This window comes from Gavia stellata, chromosome 5 (genome assembly GCF_030936135.1).
Source record: "Gavia stellata isolate bGavSte3 chromosome 5, bGavSte3.hap2, whole genome shotgun sequence".
NCBI lineage: Eukaryota > Metazoa > Chordata > Aves > Gaviiformes > Gaviidae > Gavia > Gavia stellata.
In genome coordinates, this window is record NC_082598.1 from 46,828,553 (window position 1) to 46,846,436 (window position 17,884).

A 17,884-nucleotide genomic window follows, 5' to 3' on the forward strand; every position below is an offset into this window, starting at 1 on the left:
TAGAGAGTATGTTTATTAAATTTGCAGATGACATTTGGCTGGAAAATGCTGCGAACTTGTTGAAGGACAGCGTTCACATACAGAGCAAAATTAGAGAAATGCCTTAAGGGGGAAAAAACCTGTTAGACACCAAGTTCTGACACTTGGGTAGGAATAAACAATACTGGACAGGGAAAAAGTGAGTTAAATAACAGTTCTAAGATCAAATCTGCTAAATAGTAGACAAAGAAGGGTGGAAGGGAGAAAGGGGAAATTATGATTGCAATCTGAACACGTTAACAATATCAAGCCGTGACAGCAGAAAGTGTCATACTATGATGTGTAACCATGAACAGAGCTTGCAAATCGGATGAAAAAAAAAATCCTACTGCTGCTCTTCTTGGTTTTTGTAAGACTGTAGTCTGACTGCCATGTCTAGTTTTTCTAGACAGATCTAGTCCACTTAGTGAGAGTTCAGGAAAGAGTGAGAAAAATGACGAGCACATTACAAACAAGGGAAGACTACAGGAGTTGAGATTGTCTAATATACTGAAGAAAAGACTGAGGGGAGGTTTAGACAACACACTTTGTGCATATAAAGGTGAGCTGCCAAGGAGCTGTTCTCCACGTTAGTGGTGGTCATGGAACAGTGTACATAATAACCAAAGGAGATTCCCCATAAGGAATGTTAAGGCTGTCTAGCAGGACAGGTAGTTAGAAGCTGGTTAGTTTGCCTAAAAATGTTGTGAAACCTACTTATTTTATTTTTTTTTTTTAAAGAAACAAGTTAGACAACAACTGTCACAAGTGATTTAAATATAGATGACCTTGCTTTGGGTAGAACAATGATTGGGTAGTTTTAGCATGATGCTTCAATGTAATAAATATTGTCATACATATTTTTTAAGATTTGAATATGCTACATAGAAAAGGCAAGTAAGTATTCAGAAAATGCCCAAAGTTATTTGAAAACAAACTTTGAACCACATACTTAGCTCATATTGCAATACCACAAGTCACAGAAATGTAATGTTTACTTGCAAAGTTCCATACAGCTGAAATAAAACAACCCCAAACTTCCCCAACTATTTGTATCCTGGTCATGATTTTGACATAATGTTCTTGTAACTAAACACACAGTTTAGCAGCAAACACAAGTAATTTATTTTACAGCACTTTTTTTTTTCCTATATTTCCTTCAAAATTCTGAAGTAGAAGTTAAAGTTTTTATGTAAATTGATGACTTTAAAGAATAATGCTTCTAAATAAAAAAAATGCTTCACATCTTCATGTATATCAGTTCCATAAAGAATATTCCAAGACATATTTTACATTCAACTTAGTAAGACAGAATGTTATAATAAAACAAATCAGCTTGCAAATACATATAGTATTACAGACTAAGAATTAAAATCCATTTATCCACCACCACAACAGTGAACTGCTATTTATGATGACATGAAGTTTATTACCTGAATCAGAGAAAAAAAAATTAGTAACTATAAAATCATTTAGCTTTATTAATAAAATCCTTTGATATTCTTACTGTTCCAAGAAATGCAGAAACAAACATTTCCAGATTTTCTTTTATGCCAAATGGGAACATTTAGCAAAGGCTTTCTTTTTCACTTGCCTGAAGCAAGTTAGGGTAAATGTTGGACATACATTTTGAAAATTTTTATGTATTGCGATATAGCAATATTGTCTTTCTGATTATATTAAACAGTAGCACCATCTACTGGTCCAGGATATTCTTTCAAACTTTAGAAAAAGCTGTGGAGAGTGATCCAGCCAAAACGATGCAAAACGCGACTGAGAGTAACACATAGTTTTTCAGTCCCTGGATAGTCAAAGGGAGAAAAAAAGAAAAATATCCTGTTGTCATAAAGGTACCACTTCACAAAAAGAAAAAAGAAAAATAAAGAACTAGGATTTCATTTGATGACAAAATTATTAAATTAATTACATGAAATGGTAAATTTTATACCATTTTATTTCATATAAGATTCCTAACATATTTGCTGTTCAAAACAGTTTAATACAAGTAATCTATGATGCCATACACTTAGTAAAATATTCACAAAATTAATTCAGTAATTTTTAAAAGTATTTTTAAAGGCCTTTGTCTATTTTCAGATTATTTTTAAGCAGTAAGCACTTATGCAGAGACTATTCTAAAATGTATGAAAAGGATGAAAGATTTGGCAAGTCACAAAGATTTGGATAATGAACATGATGGTGCAACATTAATCTGCAGTGGGAGAGAGAGAGTTCCTGATCCAAGGATGCCTAACACATTTTACACAGTCACCAATAATATTGGGAAAGATGATCTCTAATGGCAGATTACGCACCTATGGATCCTGGAAAGATTAGCTAAGGGAACCTGTGGATTACACTGCTAGTGTTCAATGCTTCAAATTCCACTAGAAAAATAATTTCTGCCATATATGTTAACACTGAGTAGAGTAAATTAGTCTGTTCTAGGCAATCACTGCCGTATTAGTTTAGGAATCTCTACATTATACTGTAATTAGCAAGGCCAACTAACCTCTGTCTCATTTGTTGGTCCTTTGGTGAATCTGACCCTAAAAGTCTGATCTACTTGTCTATGTGATTACTAGGCCAACTGCTCATTCCCCTGCCCCCACTGAAAGAACTGGCTCAAATAAAGACTGTTTTCAGGCTGTGCTTGGCATCCTGCCTCCTGGCCCTGCTACAGTCTTCATTTACTCCCACTGCTGCATATACAGTTATGGAATTCAAATCTTCATTCCTGTAAAAACTGTTCACAGTTCTTCATCTTTCTTGGAAAACTTAATATTGCATGATATGACTTTCAGGTTCATAATGCAATACTTGTAAGGAGGAGAAATCTATGAATACAGTTGTATACCAAGTCATGCTGTTCCTAGAGCCAGAGACAAGCGAGAGAGACTAGGTAAGAGACCTAATAAGATTACCTTGATTTCTTTAAATACAAGGACTCCCCACATTGCAGCAACAAGGCCAGGACCCTAAAGAATAAAATTCATTTGTACATTACAGCATTTCATTAAAAAATGCCACTTTCTCATTATTGTTCTCAGGGTGGGTGAATTTTGTCTGGATAACAAATTTAGGCCTTTCCACTCCATATAATTACAGCATGCATGGCAAAAGCATAAACATCACTGAAATCTTTATTAAGTAAGACACAATAAAATCTTCAAGAAGGGCTAAGGAGGCAAGAGGCTGTTTTTTTCAGAGAAGGCACAATTTATTTCTAAATTACACTGTGGGCTCTGCACTGGCATTATATGTTCTTTTAGTAGGCTCAAAACAATATGCCTCACTTTAGTCCAAGCTACAGCCCACAATGTTACCACATTTCAGAGGACTGTTGAGGTTTATTGGCAGCTACCATGGATATTCCTAACATTTCCTTTATTAGCATGACTAACTAGTTGGACAAAGTTTGATTTTATTGCTCAGTATGATATCAAGAGACAGGAACATAAATGTATTTCCTGTATAGCAGGCATCTGGACAAAGCAAAGCCAGCCAGATAGACAGATCAGGAAAACTACTGCTTATCTGTGATGTTGTTGTACGTATTTCCTACCTAACAGCAAACAGTGATACACAATGATAATTTCCAGGCACTCCTGGTAATACAGTTTTTCCCCTGTGGGAGCAGTGATCTGAATTTTCATGACTGATGAGAAAATATCTGAATATGAAGTGAAACTGGCTCTGTTAATGCTTCTCATTAGAGCTGCTCTCAGAAACACTTGACAGGTGTTTGGACAGTGACCTTCCTCTCTTCATCTTCAGTACCACTGATAGGACACAGGAAACAGTGTCTCGTGCTGAATGTATTTGTGGCTGCAGTTTCCTAGTGGAATTGCCAATTATTATTTGAATAATAGCCAAGGTGTTACTTCACTTTCCAGATAACGTACACTGTGAGAGGAATGTATTTTAAAAATGAAACAAATTGTTAAAGGGATGTGATGAATAGCTGTCTGAAATTCTCTCTAGGATGAAGTAAAGCAACAGTTGCAAACCTGTGGTCCAGACAGGCAGTTTCTCATCAGTGCTGTCCTTAAATTTCTCATTTCGTCATTTTATCTCCTTGCCCTTTAGACATACTGATAACTGAGTTACTAAACCTGCTTTCCATTAATCCTTCAATTTCTAATTAGAATGATCCCAAGTCTTTTTTTTTCATTGCATACTTCAGAGTTTATTCTCATTTACTGCATCTTGAGGCAAAGCTTAATCCCTATTAATGTTGTTTCATTAGTTTGCTTCCAAAATGCAGCTGTTCAGCAAAACTTTTGTTTTTGATATTTATGAACTCTCATTTGTCAGAAGTTATCCACCTTTGCTGCACCATCTAGTAGACTGGCAATAGAGTAAAGGCAAAGTTTATTTTTACCTAGTGATAGAATTTATGCAGCTTCTGGAAATTAACAGTGCTTTAAAGGTACAGTATCATAAATAGGAATAAACCAGACAAAACGGGCCAACCAATTTTCCCTCATTTGCCTAAGAACATTATTTTCAGCAATACATAATTTGTTCTGTGTGTTTGAGAGCTGTAAAAAGAAAAAAAAACCACCCGACTTAACTAAGCAAAATGACTGCTAGAGGATAAAAATCACAAATGAAAACATCCAGGAAAAAAAATGTATTTGCTGCGATGAAAGCATAAAACATTTATTCTTTTAATCACTTCAGTTTTCTATTTAATATTGATATAGTTCTGGTTACAGAGCTTTGGCTTTTACATAACCTAAAGACTCACACTTTCAATTCTTGTTTTTTTATGCTTAGCATTCACCAAGACAGTGCTTATCACAGTAATGTATGCTCCTAAAAAACCAAAGGCTAGCACAGACAAGCAGAAGCAGAGGCAATGTATACTCTTGATTAAAATGCTCTAGAAACGTCATAATTTCAACTTAATTCCACAGATGGGGGGAAAAAAACCCCTCACTTTCAATTCTAGTCACAGATTTTATTTTTTTTATATACTTACTGCAGTGATTATTGGAAAGCTGACCACAGCACTGAGATAGTGATTGGCTATGAACCAGCAGCAATTGGCTATTGCCCAAAGCACACCAGACACAAACCCTAAAAAAGTAAATCCCAATCAAAAACATGCACAGCAAGGTACAGACAGCAATTTGTGGAACATTTATATTTATAGCATAATACAGAAACTGTATGTATGTATTTTAGCATGTTAACTACTTTAACAAGCTGGCTCTGACAATCTAAATGAAAGCTCAAGGGATAAAATCAGCTACTCCAACTGAAGTAGCAAATTAAAGTTCACAATTTTCTGGGCAATGTGCTCTCCACTCTGGCAGAGTTAGTTTTTGAAAATCTGCCGTATGCAATATCATTTTGTTCTAATTTCAGATTACAACAAAATCTATCATTGTTTCCTAACCTTAATTAATTAACCTAATAGGAGTGATCTTTCAAAACAGGTAAAAAGTCAAATTAAGAGACTTGAAAGGCAAACTACAATTTCAACACATAGCTTGAACTAATCACTGCAAAATGGTCACAAGAAGTAACTGAAATTAATCGCTAATTTAAAAAACAGTCATACCTGGCAATATGGCTTGGGGATAAACATTAGGTTTATTTTTCCTGACTACACAGTAAATCAAAAAGTAGATAGTACTTGTAAGAAATATTCCACTGAAGTGTGCAAAAACATAATCTAAATCTGAAAGAGAAAGTACAAAATTATATTAGTTTAAAACATCAGTTACTAATTTTAACTAAATTTCTTTCACTGATAGCATTCACATAGACAAAAACACATAAGGTGCTACTACTAACAACTCAAATTCAATTGAGATTGTGATGAGTACAGCTGCCAGTCTGACTGTGGATGGATTTGGTCAACACACATATTTTAAACATTAACTGCTGCGTTGACCCTAGCATTTATTACAAACTTTTATGCATTTCCAAGTTGTTATTTTTGGAACTCTATTAGTCAAACTACTGAATTAATTTATTAAAAACTTAAGAAAAGCCTAAGCTGAGGCTACAAAACTGGGGTGGGGAATTTATATAATTACATCCTCTCCTGACCATCTACTTTTGTGTTCCTGTATATAGCCTTGTTTCTTTTCTGTACATTTAAGGGCAAGGCAACTGCACATACTGTGTAAGCTAAACACAACACGGTTTTGCCCTTTTTTTCATCTTGAAGAATGTACCACAATTTTGATCACTATAATCATTAACAATCATAAATCCTTCATGAAGTTGGTATGTGCTAAAGAGAATATTTCCAATACGGAAAAGCAGAAGCACGTAGCAAGGTGATCTCTGTCTCCTTGGAGCTGTAAATCCTCAACAGGAAAGGCAGCTACAGTAATGATAACAGCTGTTATCATAACAGCTGGGGAATATATGAATTGCAATATTCAAGAGAAATTGTATGTGACGTAACAAACAATTTCTTAATGGCAACATTATGCTGTCTCAGCAATACGCTGCTCTTAAGCTGCTGCTGGTATTACCTGATAGACTATACACTAAATCTTAAGGAAAATGTTTCTGGGGAAAATGTTGTTTGAAACTAGCAATTAGGCTTATGTTAGAAGGTTTCAATTTCAAAAACTACAAGGTTTTAATTACTTACATTGTTATATATCTCTTCTGCTCATCAATTATGATCAAGCTTCTCCTCTTCCTTTACTGGTGTACTAATTAGGTAACTGGTACAGCTTGTGCCCTTGTTTACCTCATGTTCCAGGCATAAGAGCTTTGTATTTTGAGAATGCTAGCTATGTTTCAGAAGGCCTTAAATACTATGAGTTAAGTATGGTATCCTCTGGGCTGTTTCTCACTGTTCTTTTAATGGTGTAATTCACCTCTGGGAAAAAGGGAGTATTAGTACTATGATTATGACAACATATAACATAGTGCAGAACTGATTAAGCTGTCATGGTCTATTTCTAGGTGTATCAGGAATTTCACTCTATGCCTTTACAAAAGCAGGAGACCACAATATACTGATGAAATAAAGTAGAAGTGACCTATTAGCCTTTACCAAATTGACTTGCTCCTGTGTATACAGTGTCATTTCTTCTTCCATGGTCTTTGATGTAAAGTACTGGTACAAAACTGGAACCGTAGAGTATTCCAGCTACTACAGCCAGGCTACATCCTCTTTAAAAAGAGAAAAAAGAAATCGGAGAAAATAGCCTAGCGTTAATTAGGGAAGTAGACAACACACTTAAGAGAAGTCCAGCATTGCAGTTAAAGACTGTGTATCATATGAAAATTGCTAGCAACACTATAAAAATAATACATTTTAGCACATTTTTATTTTCTAGTGTAGAAATGGTTCAATGTAGTAACTTAGTTTTCTTATACTTTGTGGCCAAATAACACAGACAATTTCTGCCCAAAGAGCCTGCAGCCTAGATTAATGACAAGAGAAATCAATTAACTAGGATTTCCTAAATGCAGAGCTAGGAGAAAGCCAACAAAAATATAGTTAAATTGCTCCCATAATCAGCTTCACTATTGCAGTCTATGTATTTGGAACTATTCCCAGGTTCATTGCCTCCATGGTCCCCTTCTCCACCTCCAGATTGTTGTGTTCTTGGCTGTCTCCACTCCCCACACTGGCCCCTTGCTAGCTGCTGCTTCCACCTTGAAGCACTTCTGCTGTCTCCTTACCATACTGCCATGCCTTCTCCAAATGTATTCACTTGGAAACCACACCTGGAAGCATGTTATTAGCATAGGCTCCTTCTATGCTGGAGTGCTAATCAACTAGGTGGTAAAAAACAGCTCTGTAATTACTTAGTAGCTATTGCTAGTTACTTTACAAATGTGCTTTTGTAGTAGTAACTAATACTTACTTGATAAGGTAAAGTACACTCAACAGCGCAAAGGAAAAAAGTCTAATAGATTGAGCAGCTATTCATATATAGATACGCACACTAGACTAGTACTTTAAAAACTTTTAGTGCATGACTGCACTAGGAAAAACACAGGATGCAAATTCTGCTCTTCCTCTGTATTCGACTACTTTCTCTGGCTACTTGGCCTGCACCAGTAAAAGAACTGTTACTAACTTACATGAGTCTCTTTTTTGCTGGAGAAAGACTGTTCACCCATGAGTCATCAGAGGTATCTTCAGAAACATTAATAGACTGCAAAAAACCAAGAGTTTTCACTCAGGTTTGGTTTTTTTTAAAGTCTCAAATATTGTATTAAACAGAACAGTTTTGGTCTAAGAAAATAAAGTGAAAATGCAAGGAGAAACAATAGGAATTTACAGAAATACTCTGAAGAAAGGAGAAATACATATTTTTTTAAATAACAAAATAATAATTGGATCTACCTACCTCAAAGTTTACGAGTTTGCATATGGATTTTGTGTTTACTACACAATAGAGCACTCACTAACATTTTTTTTTAAATCTGTGTGCAGGTAGATCTGACTTTCAAAACTCATGATTCCTTAAATTTGATGAACGATTTGATCTATAGATTTTATTTATGATGTGTTTTTGCCTTCTGTTGATAGCTCTGGTGATGCTATCAGAATATTAGGACTACTTCCAAACAGGGAAATTAACACTCCTGTCTGCAACATAAAAAAATTGCACCATGCCTTTATTCTAATCCTGCAACCAGATTGTCTTCTGTGATTTGCTCTGGTAGACTGGAACCTCTAGCAAGCATTGAGCACAGCTAGAAACTCTGAGGGGCTCTCTGTTCAGGTAACAATTGAGTTTTGATGCATCACTGACCTACAAGAGTATGGTACAATGGTAGTAGGAGCCTACTGTTCTCCAGCTTTTGTAGCATACTTTGGGGTCCCGAAGAAGCGACAGCCAATCTGGCACCTCTCCTTGGCCTCCAACCTGTGCCACAGCCAATGCTGAGAATCAGCGACTCTTGACAGTCTTCTGGCTCTGTAATGTGGCAAAAATCTGGTGGCTAAGAGTTATACAACCTGCTGTCTTTCCTCCCAGTTTTATAATTAAGTTTTAATTAAAATTGCTTCCTCTTCTCAGTTAGGAAAGTAATACACCCTGTATTTTATATAACCCCTATCATAATGAAAAAGGACTTCAAAGCCATTTAAAGCTGACAATGGAGAAAGAACACTTGGGAAAGCTTTTTCTGTTGCTCACATTTGACTGGATACACAAGATCCACAAATTAAATGCAGTCAATGCATATTTATGTAGTTTTATGTAGTCTACCACAAATCCTAGCAACTCTGGTTAACATTAAGCAAATTTTTTGTTTTTAAATGGAAACGCACTTTCACTGCTGTAAAACAACAACTGTAGAGTACTTACACTTTCTCTCAGTAAAGGTGTACTTTCTAATGAAGATGAAGAACTCTGGACTTCAGTTTTTATAAAAAGAAATATGACAGCACTCAGAAAAGAAAAATATACCAATAAATACCATGTCAGCTCATATGGACGTAACATTTAGCATCCAGAGACAAAAGTTATACGTGCAGGCATATTACTTTATTTTCATTATTGCCCTAGAGTCACTTCAATATATTTTAAAAATGCAATTGCTTTTAACAGTCTTAACAAACAACTTAAGTGAAAGTAAGTAAATAAATTAGTCTTTGTATCACTTTATAGGTATCTCTTCTATGTAATGGGATTGAAATGTCTCCTTTTTACAGCGTGTAGCAACAATCACATGCTAACAACAGTTGCTTTAGTTAACAGTGCCATTTTGTACTAAATCACACATACAATGGAACATCTGCATGAAAATTCTATATGGAACAACTTAAACCTGCACAGAATTGGCTCTCTGCTCAAGGAAAACTGTTAGTTTTTAGTCTTCTACCATATGCAAGTGAGGAAAACACTGCTCTTTCAGGGCCTCATGCATATGTGGAAGGAGAAGGGGTATTGCTCAGTGGTTCTCCAGTGCACTAAGTGAATAAAATGAAGAAGAGAGAGTAACATTACTACTTGTACCCCCAGCTGCAGTAAATCAGGTAAATACGTGTAATCAGAACTGTCAGGATCTCTTTTTTGGTTTTATGCAAGGTATTTTAATGATTTAGGAATTCCTTCTCATAGCTGTAAACAGAATGTCTCCATTTGAAGAGTGATTAATCTACTGCTGAAGGAATAACGATAGATGTAAAAGGATGTCAGCTTCCTCCAGAGGGACTAGGCAAACATGCACAGGTTCCACACAGGAGGCTAAAATGAAATACATGCTTCTGAGCTCTGCAAAGCAACATACACAGGCTTTGTGCAGCTTGTCAGGAAACCATGTTTGGTCAGGACCTTTTTCCCCTGTTGGTCACTTCTGCGTGATATCTCAGAAACAGGCAGGAGGCAGGTGGTGAGCTGAATGAATTCATCAGGCAGGAACAGCAGTAATGCTATTATTTTGTGAGTACCTCACAAAATCATGTGCTACATGTAAAGGCAATAGGTAAAAAGCCGTGGAATCTTAGGAAAGAGGAAGAGTGGAAGCAAAATTCATAAACTGAAGGCAGCAGCTCTCTCCTAGTAATCAAGAATGGCTCTATCATCTCCATATTCTTAACACCCTTCCTTCCTAAAGGCATTTGTGCATCTGCTGTTTAGCATGCTTACGGCAAACCTACCGCCCCTGGGATTTAGGGCCACTGTTATGTTCCTAGAAAGACCTTCCTGGCCACCTAGTTGGAAAGCAAGAACACTGCTACATAGCAAAGACCTTCTGTCCTCTGTGTTTGGACCAAAATGCGCACTCATACAACTAATAAACCAAAAATAAGAGTATAAGTCCTTCTGAAGATCTCAGAGGAAGCCACTGTTTGGGAGTTGTTTTAAGTGTGGCTTAAGAGTTACAAGACAGGCAGCTGTTAAGGACAAGAGATAATGCAAAGCTTCTGGCTTTTCATGGATCCCGAAGGATCTGGGAAAGGGTCCTGTGGCATATTCTATAGTTAAGAGGAAGGATTTGTACCCCTGACTGACTGAAGTCAGATCAGAAATCTCAGAGTTTTTCTCACCAAGATTGTTCTAGTCAGTTTTTCCTCTCTTGCAAAATTTGGTGAAAGTGAACCATTTGAATAACCTAGCTAGGGAGTCAATCAGTGCATCACTGCTTTGCCTTGAAGATGTCTGCCAGCATAAAAATATATTTCTGTGTTTATGAATAACTGTTTCACTGTTATGTACTGGATATCATGTATGTTTCTATTCTGAAATGCAACACTGACCAGCTAGGTATGGATAGCTTATGAATTCTGCAGTAAATTAATTTGCAAAAAATACTTCAGTACATTTGCCCTCTAGTTAAATTGTCCCTGTGATTATTAACTATATATTTTACATTACAGAAGCCTATTACAAGAATAAATTTTTACCTTACTAGTGAAAGTCCAGCTCCAATATAATTTAAGATTGGTCTTGATACCTCTTCTGGGTCAATTCCAAACCAACCAAACCTGGAATATTTAACCAGTTTCACTGACTGCACACAAATAGTTAAATTATAACGCAATCTTGGAAATCTTTACTCATATAAATAATTCTGCTTAGGTTTATATTTGCAATATTGGATTGGTGCTTTAGTTGGTTTGCAAAAAGCTATGCCTACTTTACAAAAATCATCTTCAATTTAATTTACATTGATTTTTTTTAAATCTGGGTATTTAAAATTTGAACTTAATTTAAATTATTTTATCAGCCCATGCTGTAGAAGAAAAAATACAGTGTACTAGTTTTACATTAAAAAATACATTATTTATTCACTGAATTATGTTAATGAACATCACTGGGCATTCTTCTTCCTATTGAGACAGAGGAAACACAAAAAGATAAAATAATTAACCTGAGTACTTTCCACTGAGAGGGAAAAAGATCTTCATATATATGACAAATCCTCTTTACTGGTGATAGTGTTTTCATTGCAGTTATTAACAAAGAATTGGCAACATTAATTACGTATGACTTAAACATACTCACCTTGAACTTGCCCAACCTGTCAGCAAATTAAACGAAGCCCATATTAAAAGACCAAGAGCTAAGCCAATAGTTTTAACAATAGGGACAACTGTAACATTGCCTGAAATAAAAAAAAAATAAAAATTAAAATCAGTTAAAAACTAGACTGTGATCTTGTATATTTTTGCTTTAGATTCTGTGACTGTTCAGAAAGCAAAGAAGTTTAGGCAACTATAAGGTGGTAGGAAATAGTGTTTTTTAAAAATAAATACATTAAACACAGACTTTTCCTCAACACCATTTTTAAAGTTATTTTTGGTGTGAATTTGCTGCTTAAAAAATAAGCATAATACAATAATATTTGCTATAAGGGTACAGCTCCATTAATACCGAGACTTTAAAAAGCCAAGTAACTACCAAATAACTACTACCTTATATATGGAAAAGTTTTTATCACTTTTTTTTATGAAGAGTTAGGATTGCTTTATGTTTCAAGAAATAGAACTTCTTTATCCTTACCTGTAGCCCACACGAAACCCCCAACCATAGCCAGAGGCCAAAACCGGGGACAATTCTGGATTAAATTGACCACCAAAGAAACTATCCATATGGAGGCACAGAGTATCCATTGGAAGAACATGCCTATGGAACAATCAAATGCACACAATAGAGAACTTGTAGAATACTGCATGTATGAATCTCTTAACATACTATGTTTTGGATAAAATAGTACAGAAAAAATTGAAAGGTGGCCACCTCCATTGTGAATTTCAGGGAACCACGTTACAATATATACAAAAGATGTATTTTAGGGTGGGGTGTTGTAATTTTGTCAACCTTTTCCTTACCATGCATTCTTTATAAACAGCTGCAAAAGACACTTTGCTGGACAAAGTTTACACAAGCCCTGATTCTCAAACACATGAAAATTTTGACAGGCGTCTGACAAAGAAGATATTCAGTTATTGCAAACTTCTCCCACCACCCTAGTAGCAGCTAACACAGATGACTGCACAGGACAAAACTCCTTCAAAGCTCAGGCTTTTCAACTAATCCAGGACACTAAGGATGATAAAAACTTTGGACAGATCTCTTCTAGCTTTGTAGATTCTCTGAGTGTCAACTAGGCAGACCAGTTAACTTTATGCCAGCTGAGCTAAGACTTTTGCTGTAAAGTCTAGCCTTGTCTGGTTAGGACTGTATTTGGCACAAAGAAGAGAGAGGGGTTACATCCAGCCTGTAATGCAGATACTATTATTGCAGTAACATAATGGCGGATTTATTCATCTAGGGATCTGGTAATTGACTATGCTTCATATAAATGTGCAAATACAACATGAACCTACTACAGTAAAGTGATAAAATTCCAAGTAGGAAATAGAAGCAATTGTTTCCTCTTACTGACTCACGAGATAAAAGTACTGAAATTTCAGTTTTTGATTGTTTTTATGTTAGGTCCACAATTGAAAGGCAATACTCCAACTTTTACAATATAAATAACACTGTATGTATTTGAGAATCCCCACAGGGGTAGAAGAAAGGACATTTCACTTTCCACAGTGAAATGCTCATGAAATGCACATCATCGTTGTTAAAAGGCACAACACCACATAAAAAGGCTCTTCTAAAGATTTGCCACATCCTGAACCAATATGTTATTGCTTTATAACCTAATAATAGCAAAGAAAATTAAAACACATTCTGTGGATTAAGGCTGTGATGATATTTGTAACTCTAGCTATAGAAACTCTCATATTTGCTGGTAAAATATTATTCCTATTAGCAAAAATACCAAAACCAACGAAAGAATATAAATAAGTTTACCATCACCAGTATCAAATTTCTTAACAGGCACAAAGTTTGTCCCAAATAGAAGGACAGCTACTGTGGAAGAGGTAAAGCCAATAGCCAGATCTGTTCCATTGCTGATGTTAAAGGTACTGTAAGCTTTCCCGATATTCATCTTTGTTCTGAAGGTGCCTCTTTTGGTGGAGCTGTTTTGCTGCAGGTCCTGACAGATTCTGAAATCAGAGAGCGGAATTAAACATGTGGAATATTAAATTATACCAACTTAGTTCAGAAATCTGAAACTTAAAGGACCCTACTCAGCAATCGCTCAAAAGCTGGAAAGAACTGCAAAGTATACTGTAGAATCCCATGAAAAGCTGCCATAAAACATGGCAACATAAAACTTAAGAGCAGATGCATAAAAAAAATCACTATTGTGTGTTTCATAATCAGCTTCACAGAAAAGCATGTCTGAAAACATACAACAACATGAATGTAGAGACGCACTCGGAGGTTACGAGGACTTGAATCTGTGAGGCCTATGGGAAGCGCTGATGCTTTACGGAGATGCTCTATCAGAATATTCCTTATTCCTGTAGCCAAAGTGGAGTCACACTAAGGTGTGTAAAAAAGCAGGGGTTAGACAAAAATCTTAATTGTCAGAAGAAGCTATAGCAATTTGCAGCCCTGCTGCCTAGAAGTCAGGAACAGGTGCAGAGATTCTATAGATGCCACAGTGGGATCAATATAGGATCACAAGGTAACCAAAGGGATTGCTCTAGCTGATACAAAACGTGAATAAAGGCTTATTTTTTTCTGTGGTGAACAAAGGGAGAAGCTGCCTCTAAAGTTTCTTTGTTCATTCTACATAACTATAATAAGAAAGGCAAAGATTTTTTTAAATCCCATAATACCTCCCTTTTTTTTTTAGTGGGAGAGTCTTCTTGAGGTTACAAAGAACAGAAGTAGCACATATATACTTTCGATATGGATTATGACTTTGACAGAAAAAGTAGCTCTGAGGACAACTATAATAACATGATCTCTGCATACATAATCTTAACACCACACTTAAAAGACTACATATAAGAAAAGTGTTTGGAAATTTAACTTCAAATGGTAATAGGATACTTTATATGCTGCGAGTATAAAGGGGAATATTTATAGAGATACACATCCAATCCTGCTGTTGTCAAAGTAATGGTATTTATACTGAATCAAATGATATCCTAATGCAGTTTGTCATTCCCCAGTGTAGGTGGACTAGTTACTGCCTAGAGGAAAAAAGCTGAAGTAGGATGGTGGAAACATTGCCAAGTCTCATAAAAGGTGTTGTGACTACATTCTGCACAAAAGAAAGAGCTGAGCTGCTACACATTCTTTCATCTTATTTTACCCTCCAGTCTTACCTTCTCTGGAGTCTTTAAAACACTGAGAAGTGCATCTGCTGAGGTTGTGCTTTTATGTACAGCTTCAGCAGGGCCATCAGTGTCAGCTGAAATTAATTACTTCCATTAGCAAGTGAAAAGTTCAATTCCACAACTAATATAACTATTTAGTTTCTATAATTTTTCCCCTCAAAAGATGGCAGTATATTTTTAACTTGAGTTCTTAGGAAAAACAGCGATGACATTTAGGAGACACATCATGAAGGTAGAACAACACAGGTATTTCCATTTATCTTATTATCTTTTTCTCCTTCACTTTTCACCTTTCTTGCCTACTTAGAGGATAAGCTTCTCCAGGCAGTTTTCACTGTATTTAAGACTCTTCTATAAAGTCTGTTTTATCTGGGACCCATAGACACTGAGCAGTGCAAATAATGCTGGGATTTCTTCAAAGACTGACTTCACAGGATAAGAAACACTGTGACACCACAAGAACGGGTTAAGAGAGATAAAGGCTTACATCAGCTATCTTCATTCCATCAAACTTGACTCACTGAGTGAATAAATTTAATTCATTTAGTGGACAAGTAAGGCACAAGAGCTTGCTTTTGCATAGGAAGAACTTCATGGTGTTAAGGACATAGAAATAAAGCTGATTAGACTGCACCTCTATGAATACAGGCACGTCGGGGTTCCCAAGCTGCGGAGGAATAATAATGGAATTTTGTGGGCACACATAGCCCTTATGCCTACTAACTTCACTGCTTTACCTCACTGGAAGGTTCTGCTCTGTATTTTCACTATCTCCTCAGAGCTATACCACTATTTTCTTCCTTTGCACAGAGACACAACAAATTATGATGCTCACTTAATGCAATAGCAACACATTGCTACAGTCTTTGTAGACAGGCATGAAATCGAGAAGCCTGCCCTTGAGTGTTTCCATCTCAAGGCAGATCCACACTGTTGTCAAGATCAGAAAGAAACTGTCTGCGCTAATCGGACCTGTATTTTCAGAGGTTGCATGTCACATTGACTGTTTATTTGCACGTTTCTCCTATAATCTATTTGCCACTAAGGGTGGATACTTTCATCCTTATTTTAGGAGACTTCTGTCAGTCCCAAGGTGGCTCAGAGCGATGTCCTCAGGTAACACCGCGACCCCTGACTAGCTGCCAGAGAAACGTTTCTTTGCTTCCCTAAGATGAACGCTTTTGAAAGACGTTCGGGCAGTATTTTCAGTAAGCGGTTTCCCGCGACAAGGGAAAACGCGCAGCTGAGCTCTCGACATAGGCGGATGCCGCTTCTGCTACTGAGGCCACACACCCGGGCTTCCGCAGGGCAGGCGCACGCTGCAAGCGGAAGGCGGGCGGCAGACGGGGCCGGGCCAGCCCTCGGCCAAGGCCGCCGCCTCGGCAACGCGCCCTGAGAAGAAACTGAAGAACCCCCCTCCAGCCGGACACCTTCCCTTTCCCCAGCGCCCCGGCCTCAGCTGACCGCCGCTGCGTGTTTTACTGGGCTCCCCTCCCGCAGCCGGCGAAGCGGGAGGCGGCCGCGGATGGGCCCGCACCGGCTGATCCCTCTCTTGGGCCCTCCGTGCGGCCTCGGCCCTCGCCACGCCGCCGCTGCCCGCACCCCTCCGCGCCAGCTACCGCCGCGTTCCCGCACAGGCCTTCCCCGCCGCTCCGGCCTCCCGCCAGGGCCTGCACCGCCCGCTGCACCGCCCCTCGCCTCGGCCCGCCTCCCCGCCCTCCGCTGCCCCGGCCGGGAGGCGGGGTGGAGGCGGGCAGGCGGAGGGCGAGGCAGCCCTCCGCGCCCCTCTGCCCGCCTTTCAGCCGCGGAGACCCCGCGGCCCGCAGCCGCCGCGGCGGCGCCCTCGGGCTGCGGCGCGGAGCTGGCATGGCGGCGGCGACACGGCGGGGCCGAGGGGCGCTCCCGGGGTCCCGGCTGTTGGCCTGGCAGGGAGAAGCGCTACGAGAAGTCTTAAATTTAGGCACTCGCGGAGTGATAAAAGCCCCTTTGCCCTTCCCCGGTCTTAAACGGCAGCTGATGAGACTGACCTTTTAGTGGGAGTGCCCCTGTGTGTTTCACAGGCGGTTGCTGTCACCGTGCTACCCGCGCAGCAAAAGGCGCCGTGGTTTTGGCAGCGTGTGCCCAGGACCGCAGGCACGGTTTGAAGACAGGAGTGCTACTAGAGGGGAAAGGGTGGCCTCCTTGCAGCTCCTCTCCGGCTCCTGAGGCCTGCCTGCGGGCTGGGAGCAGCCAGGGCGCTGGGGGGGGCGCAGGCACCCGCTGAGGGCGGAGGGCGTCTCGGGGAAGGCAGGAACATTTCGAGGACGGTGGACGTTTCAGGGAAGGCAGGAACATTTCGAGGACGGTGGACGTTTCAGGGAAGGCAGGAACATTTCGAGGACGGTGGACGTTTCAGGGAAGGCAGGAACATTTCGAGGCCACGCAGTGGCTGCTGACCCTGTGGTGCGCAGCAAGGCAGGGAAAGCTCCTGCCAGGTCAGGGCATCCAGGCTGGGCAGCTGGCGCACGGTGGGGTTTTTTTCCTAAGCACAAAAATTACCACCTTTTGCTCTGGGAAGCCCCCGCATTGCTCGACAACCAAAACCTAGTGGGGAAAAAAATCTTTAGCATGATGTCAAGAAGAGATTTTTGCAGATTTCCCTGTAAGGATTTGTTAAAGCACAGACTATTAGTCAGCATGTTTAGTCACGAAGCAAACATTTCTCTCTGTCTTCTTGGAGTACAGTTT

General features: G+C 38.7%; 1 protein-coding gene across 1 annotated transcript; it reads right to left on the reverse strand.

The window, feature by feature from the left end:
- Positions 1-1,257: 1,257 nt before the first annotated feature.
- Positions 1,258-16,812, reverse strand: TMEM144 (transmembrane protein 144). The gene is made up of 12 exons (XM_059817860.1): positions 16,793-16,812; positions 13,773-13,969; positions 12,468-12,590; positions 11,970-12,069; positions 11,369-11,449; positions 9,327-9,408; positions 8,092-8,165; positions 7,052-7,170; positions 5,591-5,710; positions 5,006-5,103; positions 2,943-2,996; positions 1,258-1,819 (listed from the first exon to the last, which is right to left on the reverse strand). Exons 2-12 carry the CDS (start codon positions 13,909-13,911, stop codon positions 1,736-1,738), a joined length of 1,074 nt encoding a protein of 357 aa, XP_059673843.1. The 5' UTR covers positions 13,912-13,969; positions 16,793-16,812; the 3' UTR covers positions 1,258-1,735.
- Positions 16,813-17,884: the final 1,072 nt, after the last annotated feature.